This window comes from Cyclopterus lumpus, chromosome 6 (genome assembly GCF_009769545.1).
Source record: "Cyclopterus lumpus isolate fCycLum1 chromosome 6, fCycLum1.pri, whole genome shotgun sequence".
Classification (NCBI taxonomy): Eukaryota; Metazoa; Chordata; class Actinopteri; order Perciformes; family Cyclopteridae; genus Cyclopterus; species Cyclopterus lumpus.
Genome location: NC_046971.1, coordinates 6430604 through 6441401, shown reverse-complemented (window position 1 = coordinate 6441401; position 10798 = coordinate 6430604). Strand labels below are relative to the sequence as shown.

The 10798-nt window shown below is 43.0% G+C and overlaps 1 protein-coding gene across 1 annotated transcript; it reads right to left on the bottom strand.

The window, feature by feature from the left end:
• Positions 1-7619: 7619 nt before the first annotated feature.
• Positions 7620-9626, bottom strand: avpr1aa (arginine vasopressin receptor 1Aa). The gene is made up of 2 exons (XM_034535147.1): positions 8593-9626; positions 7620-7903 (listed from the first exon to the last, which is right to left on the bottom strand). The coding sequence occupies exons 1-2, from the start codon at positions 9557-9559 to the stop codon at positions 7620-7622; spliced, it is 1251 nt and encodes a 416-aa protein (XP_034391038.1). The 5' UTR covers positions 9560-9626.
• Positions 9627-10798: the final 1172 nt, after the last annotated feature.

The following is a 10798-nucleotide window of genomic DNA, read 5'->3' as shown; positions in this document are numbered from 1 at the left end:
CACACCCAACAGGTGCACGCTGGGTGCGGCTAACATGCTAAATGCTAACATGCTAAATGCTAACATGCTCATGGTGCATCCTCCAGGTGAGCAGACTGAGGAGGACTTCAAAGTGCACACGACCCCCAGGATGTCAAGTACAAGTAACTATAGCATGTTGTCGCTTAATAATGCGTGTTGCTTGTTGTTGTTGTCCAGTCTTACTGTGTTTGTTTTGTTGTAATTGTTTGGGTGTTGTCCTCGTGTCTGGTTGTCATTGGTAATCAGTTGTATGCACCGGCTGCAAAGTGACGTGTATACAACACACACGTATCCATTAGTTTGGAGCTATGTGTACGCGTTGACACCTTTTTAATGCACTTTATTGTCTTCTTTTCTTTAACAGCTCTCTCCCATAACAATCTCATCACAAACATTGTTTTTCCTCCCTCCATTTTCTCATTATTTTTGATTTGCAAGCTCTGAGCTGCGAGTCTTGACCCTGAATAATTATATTAAACATGCACAAACACTGGGAGGTCACCAAATGGCACGCACAGCAATGGCACGCACAGCAATGGCACGCACAGCAATGGCACGCACAGCAATGGCACATTGCAGAAACACTGGAGCAACGTTGTTATACATGTTTCTGTTTGCCGTGGAATTGCATGGCAGGATTGGAGAGCTGGCTCCATGTAACATATTGCCATCGTATCACTTGTCATTCTTTTCTCCTGTTGAAATTTTGGTAAATATTGAAGTGCAAATTTCCAAACATATCAGTTTAACTGATTCTATTGGATCAGGTTTTAGTAGGCAGCTTGTTGTATTCATTTCTTACCAGCAGGTGTCACCAGCGTACTGAGAACCTTTCAGGGAAACCTTATCTGACCTGTGTGTGTGCATGTGTGTGTGTGTGTGTGTTTGAAGTCCAAGTATGTATAATAGTGTACGTTCCTGCATGTATGTATCGTACACGTGTCTTGTCAATGTATCTAGCACATTGCCAAACTCATCTACAATGTGTTTTTGTGTGATGCAGTGAGGGAGTAACACACACCACCAACAGGTCTGCCGCTGGAGTTGAACTGTGAATGTGTGAAATGATTTATGGGTGTCCAGGATCCAGATTCTATTCCCATCTGTCCCATCAGAGGGTTCAGCGGGGGGTGGGGGGTGGGGGTTACGATGCTTTGACCATTTGTCTCTGTTATTGCCTTCCTCACTACGTAGTTAACAGCACTTTTCTCCGAAGAAAAAGAAAAGGTGACATTTAGTGTCTTAGCAGTGGGGTTAAAAGGACACATGAGTTGTTGCCAAGGCTATTCACATGTACGTCTTGTTTCATTATTTATAACTGAAGAGGGACATTGCTTATCGAAAAATCTGTTTCAATGAGCGTTTAATGGAAAATTACTTTCAGTGAAAGCAGAACGACATGGTAGAAAACTATAGTTTATAGCATCAACCTGCGTTCAATATCCCTAAACAGTCACATGAGGGCCTTGGTTGAATGAAACAATCTGTGTCGGGAAAGGAGTTTATATTTCTATATTTATTTGTATGCTTCTTTTGTTAGTCATCACTTTGTTCATTTTCGTGTCTCCATTTGCCTCTTTGGCCCACATCATCATAACGACACAAACAGCCCTTAACAAGAGTGGAGATCAATGCACACAGAGCAGGAATAGCACTTTATAGTGTTTAGTCAGAGCCTCTTGGATTTCAATGAGCCTAAGCACCAATATATTCTTTAATAATAAATCCACCAACGCGGACAAAACAAAATCATGTTCTTTAAAGTGCCATACTGAAGGCCTTTATTGTCTGAGATGCAAAAACGTACTAGCTGAAGATGTTGACTTTGCCGAGTTTAAATTGCTCCATTTAACAGCCTCGAGTTCAGAATGTTCACACATTAGAGTAGATTCCCAGAAGACGAGCATGGCGTCTTGTTCTAATGCATTGCTCATGTAAAGAGTATGTGTGACAGGTGTGTGCGGGTTATAGCGATACAAATAGGAGCTGGAGGCTGAGGCCTCATTTCCCAGACCAACGTAGACCAACAGTCCACTTTGCAATAATGGCCGGCTCGCTGTCCATAATCCCGCTTATTATTACACGGCTACTCCCTAAAGAGATGCTTAATTTGACACAAATATTGATTCGGCAAAAATAAAAGGCGTGTCGCTTCTGCTCAAAAGAAAAGTCCTCTTGTTGTGTACAGAGATCAGATCTGCATCCATGGCAACGGTCTGTTTCCGTCTAGCAGCGGTCTGCTAGACAGAAACAACAGATCGTAGATTGACCAATCAGAATCGAGTACTCGGCAAAGCCGTGCAATTAGGATGGATGAAATGCCTCCATGGAGACCTGCAGTCATTCCACCAGCATTATATTATTTTAATGATGTCAGGTCACGATGTAAATTGCCTGAGACCAACTCATTTACAACTGTTTTTTTAATGTAATGCTCTCCTTGGACACGACACGATGGAGCTTTTGGAGTTCACATTGGGCCACTTTCTCCTGTTCACTGCCTAACATCACCTACAGATGAGGGATCCAGACGCTGGAACAGGCAGCACCCGGCCAGGAAGGCATTAGGAGCGACGCCTCATCTCTCTCTCGACTGGTGACATCACTGTTCTCAAATAAGGCCTCCATAATTTAGAAAGGGTCGAGATCTCCCCGAGCTGTGGACACGCAGTGAAAGCTATTGCAGTGACATTTAATTAATCATTATCCACCGAGCCAACTTAACCTGCTATCAGTTTCCAGGCAACACCTCTCACTGTGAAGGCATCACATACTATTCATATTTTAGTGTTTGTGTGTGCGCGTGTGTGAGTGACATTGAGTGTTGTGTGTGTGTGTGTGTGTGTGTTCTGTGTGGTTATAATGCCACACGGAGGCGGGATGGAGGAGTCGACAAGATGTCCAGCAGCCTCTGATCTTACCCCTCAGCCTTCTGGTTTGATGTGCACAGAAAAAAAGTCTAGAATCTGCTACATCAAAGCACACGTTTTGATTAATAAGTTCTGGATGTGACCTTTCGACCTCTTTGAGAAAACACAACTGTCGTCAGTTGACCGGTCGAGAAGGTGTGTGTGTGTGTGTGTGTGTGTGTGGAGTTGAGAAAGGAAAGCGTGGGAGTGTCGGAACTTCATTCGTTACGCGACTGCTTTCATCGCTTTCATTGCTATACGAATACTAATATAGGAAGGATAGTTCAGAAGCGGGCCTGCGCTGTTATCTCCATATTTGAACAATAATTGCATCTTGCCGCTCTCTATTTTCACACACGCTGTTCAGAACCAGCCCGGTCTCACAGAAACACGTGAAAATGACCTTGAGTCAAAACTAACTCGGCCACCGGCACCTAACGCACTGTAGCACTCTGAGATTCTTTATGAATGGAAAGTGCTTTACACAATCTATTGTCAACAGCTATGACACTTAAGTCCTGTATGTTTCTCTACTTTTGTAATATGACAACAAATACTGTGTTAGGGGAAGACCGGTATCTACTGAAAACTCTGCTAGCAGCTGGTAAAAAGGCCGTTACGAAGAGACGTGATAGAACCACAAGATGGACGGTTGAAAATCGTGACCGATATGTAACTCACAGAATAAGAGTGGGAGAAATGGACGATGTTTACGCGTCAACGATAACAAAAGATAAGAACACTTGAATGTTTCTCAGGATGTATCATGCTTTTGAGAGGACAGAGCAAACCAGACCCCTTTTTTTTTAAATTTTATTTTTTATTTCTCTTGCTGCTGTTGTTATTTGTTTTTCATTTCTGTATATATGTGTTCTATCTGTGGTGAAAAGACAAAAAAAGAAAGCGCTTTACAAATATAATGCATTATTATTATTATTACTTTAATTCATAAATACTTCAGTTGTTAGCCATAGTTACATTTGCAAAGAAGAACAGGAAGTTGTATGACCTTACCACCCTGTCACCCACATTACAGTCTTTATTACATCTTTATTTAGAATAAAATAAAATCTATCGGTTATCTGATTTCTTTTCCACTCTTGCTTCGTCACATTGGCCGGACGTGACACGTCTCGAACAATAATATTTGATGGCGTTCCAGATTTTTGCGTAGGAGCGTGTTGAGACCTGATTACACCCCCGGGAGCCATTAAACAACACAATATTAAATAGAGGCGTTATTGTTCAAGGGCGATGGAAGGAGAATAATGGAGCAGGAAGAAAGAAGGATCTCATCTGAGTGCTGAAAGAAAGAACTTCCTGTATCGAAGACGTGACCACGTCTCATCCACTAATAACCGACAAAGAGTCTTGCATGATCACCACTGATCAACATAAATAGAATTCAGCCCAAAGAATATGAACAAAATCTTCACTTTTTCAACCACAAAATCCACATTTCTTTTGGCAGAATAGTTTGTTCACACTTCTTTTTCTTTTTTCTTTTTGTTCTCCGTTTTTCCGTTTATGCCGTCCGTCCAATAAGAATGTTTGTATTGGTTCAAAGAAAGTCCAGGGTGTTGGCTGGAGGGGAGCCAGCTGTGGGCACAATAGTCTAGATAGACCGAACACAGGACTTCTTTCCTGCGAGGGAAACTCGCTGGAAGCTGTTTACTCGGTGGGAGAGGAAGCACAGATCATGGTTGGCATCGGTCCCACACAACGTGCAATCAGAATGTGTTTCTAGTCTGAAGAATACACAGGAGAGCTCGCCATTAAGCAATCTCACGTCCAACTCCGCGGGGTAGAGACACTTCCCTGGAGCCAGGGCATTCCTGGCATTCTAAACCAATTGGAAAGAAGTGTTTGCAGAGTGAGAAGCTTGAAGTGGTGTTTCATTGCTGAGTGCAGGGGGGGGGGTGAAGTGGTTTATCAGAGGTTGGGAACATTGACCTGCATGTGCAGCTCACATCTTCTGCTTCTTTAGTTGACACCTCCTCGTTGTATTTTTTTTTTCTTCTTTTTCCTCCTGAGGTATTGACAAATAAAAACATACGGATGATGTAAAGGACCTTTTTGCTGTTCACCCTTTTTATTTCCTCCTGCATTCATCTCACCAGCAGCTGAGTACACATTGTATGAACAAGAGGCTGAAGAGGTTGTTCCCGGTCTCCCTCCATTACAGAAACGTATTAAACGAAAGGACTTTGTCTATTTTTACGTGCAGAAGATGCTGGTACACCTTTTATGAGCCTTTTCACAATTGGATCTGTGTGTTTTCCAGAGGAACTCAATCACTGCCTCCTGAAGTATTTGCTCTGTCTAGATTCTGACAGATGACCTTAGCTCATGTGAGCAAGGCCAGCCTCGCACAGGCACGCCGCGGTATGATTGGCATGTCTTAATAAGAGGCAGAGCGAGTGCTGGACATGGAATGTGAGATACGTCCAACAGAGCCACAGCGAGATGGATTGCTTGTTATCGTCAGCCTTGTTTTATTGTTTACAATGAGCAGCTCCATCCTTTATGGTATAGGCCTATCCTTTTCTCTACCCTACTGAAAGGGGTTACATCCCCTTTTCCCCATACGTCTTCTGATAAGACGACCAGACCCTCAAGTTATGAGGTCAGAGATGAACTGAACCATAGAGGATGACAGAGGCTGGGAGGGGTTCATCGCTTTAAGGGAAACCGGTCGATATTGCCAGCTCGTCAGAACAATGTGCATTACCGGCATACATGCTGGTGGAATTACTCATAACATACATTTATTTTTAATTGTTAATTATCCATTGACGCACTCAAGACGATAAGACTTTGCTGGCTGAAGTAACGCTGCATTATTTTATGACACAATTATGATTTTGTCTTTTTCGGCAAGAAACTGAATCATGTGATTTCTAAATTAGACAATACTATTGTAACATTATCAAATAAAAAAATGAATGCAGTCTCAGAGACGTCAGATCACCAAAATTCTAGAAAATATTTTCTTACTAATGTGGTGTGGAGCCCATGTGGATTGGGTTTTATTTGCCATTGTTTTGAGAGCCGTCTATTCTTTGTTTTAAAGTCACTGTACACTTTAATTCAAAAGCTTTACAAGCTCCATGATCTGTTCATATATTATAAGGTATATTATTGGGTGGAGAGCTTGTTGACTCCCATTAAAATGATTTATTTGTTCCCATCAGTATTAAGTGAAATGTCCTAATAATGACTGAATCCCAGGGCTTGGCAGGTTATTAGCGTTTAGATTGGCTCCAGATATTGAAAATTGCTCAATTTTAAGCAACAAATAACACCAGAGATATTTCTATGGTTGCGTAGCAACTGATTGATGCCCAAACAAAGCAAGCGAAACCGTGTTTTTGAGAAAACGGGAGACGAAGCCAGTGTGGTAGTCAGTGCATCAACATGTAGGATATTTAAATTATTTTCAATTTACACAAGTCATTACAGACGTATAGAATTCATAAACATATTTACATTACAATGCAAGTACAGTATTCCTATATACAAATATGTAAGTGCCTTTTTATGTACAAATATTCTTTACAGTCAGATAGAATTGTCTTGATACGTCATAACATGCATGTTCTCGAGGGGGTCTGACGACCATTTTGCTGCTGCACATCGCATGTGAGGGAGATTGTTATTGTCTGCAGTGCAAAAAAAACCCAGACCCCTCCGAAAAAGAAGTGGAAGCGTGTCGACGTGGAATGTGTGAGCTTCGCCCTACTTTTTGTGAAAGCTGTGGGAGGGGTCTCTGGGATCGGTAGGTGGACTCCTCCAACTGTGGTCAATCTTGCTTCATCCAAACACCCACCATTGTGTGTGTGTTGGTATTTTTAGCGTGATTAATAGATGTGTAGCCTGAAACCCCGCACAATTCATTATTTTCTCTTTTGTTTTTGTTGGTGATTGGGTCAAACAGAAGTTTTCTTTTTTTTTCTTCTTCATTACATAAGTCACAAAAGATGTGATTCTGAGGGAAAGAAAGCTGGACACAAAGGATGAGCGGACTGCCTCGTGTCTCAGAGCCGTGCGGTCTGGAAAGAGTCGTTTTAACCACCGCACACCTCCTGGCTGCTATGTACGTTTTCTTTTTTTTTTCATCCTTGGAACACTCTCACATAAAAGGGTGTTCGGTGGCACAGAAAACATAACCACCAGCAAAAGCATCAATATTCCTGGAAAAAGGGGTCTTTCTCAAACATAAATCACATTGGGAATCTGGACTGTGTTAGGGCCGCTGAATTTCCACGTATTGCATTTGAATTCAACATAAGAATGTCCAAGATAAAAGAAGAAGCTGTCAGCATCTTTTATGAACAAATGGGGTGATATACCAACTGCATTTTCATATCCTCTCCTGGTGTTTTTCTAATGTTTGCGTGCAGAAATCCAGCCAGAAGTCTTAAAGTGACGTGTCCATATTCTCTGTCCCTGTTGCAGATTCTCAGTCAACACCATATTTCATCACTCGGATTTCCGTGCAAAAAGTTTTTAAAAAAAGCATGATTTGCGTAATAGTTTTGGAGTTTGGGGGACATTTCAGCCAATGCCCAAAGTGAAGAGGAGTTGATCTTGTGTGTGTGTGTGTGTGTGTGTGTGTGTGTGTGTGCCTTGATGCCACTCTCAGACAGGCGTTCACTCCCAGTAGTACAGAGTGGCCTGACTGTGTGTTCACTCTGCCTGGATGGAGGACTTTGGAGAGTTGTCCAGCTCCTTCCAGTTGCTAGAACTGCCCGTCGGGCTCCGATTGGTCACCTTAGTCAGCAACGTCGTTCTGCGGAGGCTGCTGTCCGAGTCCTCCTTCTTGAAGTCGGTGCTCATCTTAAAGCAGCAAGAGAGGCAGTGCACGAAATCCTGGAGGAGGTGACCGCTGAAGATCATGTATATCCACGGGTTGCAGCAGCTGTTGAGACTGGCGAGCAGCGCAGACAGAGTCACCGCTGTGTTCTCAGAATCTAGAGAGAGAGAGAGAGAGAGAGAGAGAGAGAGAGAGAGAGAGAGAGAGAGAGAGAGAGAGAGAGAGAGAGAGAGAGAGAGAGAGAGAGAGATGATTAATCTGCCAAACATCTGGTGCAGAAAGTGCCTGTCCAAGTCAATTCATCATGGTGTTGAAATACCCCCCCCAAAAAAATCCTTTTAAAGAAGAGCCACCAAACGCACCATGCATGTTCAAAAACTTAGTGTCCGGTGAAAATGTCATTTCATTTGAAGATTTTTTTGTTTGATTTCCTTTTTGTAGTGAACACATCTGTTTAGCAACGTGGAGCAAAAATAGCTAAGCATGAGTGATTATCACCCAATTACAGTAGAAAACAAAGAAGAAGAAAAAATCTGTGAACTCTAAAATATATTAACTTGTCCCCTAATTAACTTTTAATAATACCGTTTCTGCAGCGCAGTTTTATTTACTGAAGTCTCACATGATGCACCGCGGTTATTTTCATTTTTACTGCACGATTTGGGCTTTGCGTTACAAATACACGCACGCGTAAAGGCAGCGCGCACGTGTTTGTGCACTGTGAAAGTGCTTTCTCTCTTGGCCGACTATGCATCTTCTTCTTTTTTTTTTGGAGCAGCATATCGCATCATTCCCCGCATATGTAATAGTTTAATATTCAGTCATGAATACACTTTGAATGCTCACCAGCCCACTGGAAGTTCTCATCCCACACGGACCACATCTGCACGGTGAAAAACGGCGCCCAGCAAACGATGTACGCCAACACGATCACAAGCGTCATTTTAACGGTCCTCAGTTTGGCTCTCGAGATCGTGGTGATGCTGCTCACGGAGCTCTTCCCAATAAACCCGGCGTGCTTCGCTGCGCCGGCGTGCTTCGCTGCGCCGGGCGTCGACTTTCTTTTCTTGTACTTGATATTTTTCCATATGCTGTGGCAGATGAAGCCGTAGCACAGCACCAGGATGACCACGGGCACCAGGAAGATGCCCACCGTTATCCAGGTGATGTAAGCCTTGGCCCCCCACGGCTCGATGAAGTGCGCCCAGCAGTCCGACACGTTGGAGCCGTTCTTGATCTCGCTCAGGGAGAAGATGAAGTACTGCGGGGTGCTCAGCACCAGGCTGCACATCCACGTGGAGACGATCATGATGTAGGAGCGCTGCGTGGGCTGCTGGAGGGTCTTCAGCGGGTGGCAGATGGCAATGTACCGGTCCAAGGTCATCATCACCATCATGTAGGTGGACGCGAACATCCCCATCACCTGGAGGTGCTTGACTATCCTGCAGAGGTAGTCCGCGCCGTAGAAGCGGAAGGTGATCTTCCAGCAGAGCTGCGGCAGCACCTGGAAGAAGGCGACCACCAGGTCCGCCAGGCTGAGGTGTTTGATGAAAAGGTGCATGCGAGACATCTTCTTCTTGGTGTTGTACATCGCCAGCAGGACGCTCACGTTCCCGATCAAAGCCACCACGAAGGTGATGGTCAGGACCATGATCTCGATCTGAGCCACCTCCTCGTTACGCGCGTACGGATCGGTTCCGTTCGCGTGCGCGGTGATGTTTCCAGGCGCCTCCATCGTTTGCTCATTCGGGGGACTGGAGATCAGAGACTGGTTGCCTTCGCTCAGGAGCATCGCATAGTCCGGGGTGTGCATCGCACTGCCCCCTCTGTGAGCCCTAGCGGATTCAGTGCCAGAGGGGCTGCGAGGTGCCTGACGCTCACAGTACGAACCCGCAGCTGCTTTCCGACTCGTGGCCGCTGCCGCTGCTTTTTAAACTCGAATCAGATTTCAGCCAGCGCGTGCGCATTGAGGAACACTGCAAAAAATAAAAAGGCCTAACAAAAATTAAATTTTTGGCGTAATGCTAAGTCCCATGTTTACCGAGTGCGTCCTAGGATATGACCATAATAAGGAACATTTTAAATGAAGTACTATACTTTCATTTTTTTAGTTCATGTTTCCAGTGCAAATTAATGAGTTTGAAGACGTGTTATCATGGAATTGCACTGCATCTCTTTGTTATGGACAACTTTAACGCGTCTTTTGTGCATTATAACACGGTAATAATCCCATAAATCATAAAGAACCAAGTACCCCCAGGGATTTATTTTTGAGAAACAAGCTCTATTTAAGTTACATTTTCTTCTGCACTCTGAACCATTATTTACTCTCAAAGTGCATGTCTTTATCGTTGAAACAATGTAAATATTTTTTTTACTTTCCAGATTCATTATGAATTGGGATATAATTTTGTTTAGCAGTTATTAGTGATACATATTATATATAGTTATTAGATATTATGTTAACGGTGGTGGAATGTGTCATACTAAGGTGAAGACGAGAACAGATAACTCATAGCAAAACAAAAAATATATAATAACAAGTAATAAGCATTGTTTTTTTTCTTCTTCTTGCTTTGGGACATTTTTAAAGTTCATTATGATGGCAAACTATTTTTTTTGCAGCGTGCAGCAAAGACGAAACCTCCAATCACCTCGGGTCCTCCCCACTTACAAAGTGGGCCGTATGTGTTTGGAAAGTTTGTTTACACTGGAATGTTGTTTGCTCTTATCGGCTGAGTAATGATAAACTGTTTTTTTTAAATTTTTTTAAGTGCTTTGCTCAAAGGGTGCGTCTTATTCAAAGTAAAACCTCAAACTGAGACTATTCATGTTGTGTGTTTGTTTGTATGTAAGCGTCCTCCCTTTTAAAAAGTTTCCTTTATGTTCATTCTTTCTGTATACCAAGCACAATTTCAGCAGAAATCTCATATCATCAACTTTTTTCTCAGAGCTATATCACATGGGAAGAAAGTTAGACAATATTTGCTCTTGTTTTTGGATTAATTGACCCTAATTCATATCTCCAGGAAAGCCATAAATATCCCCATCT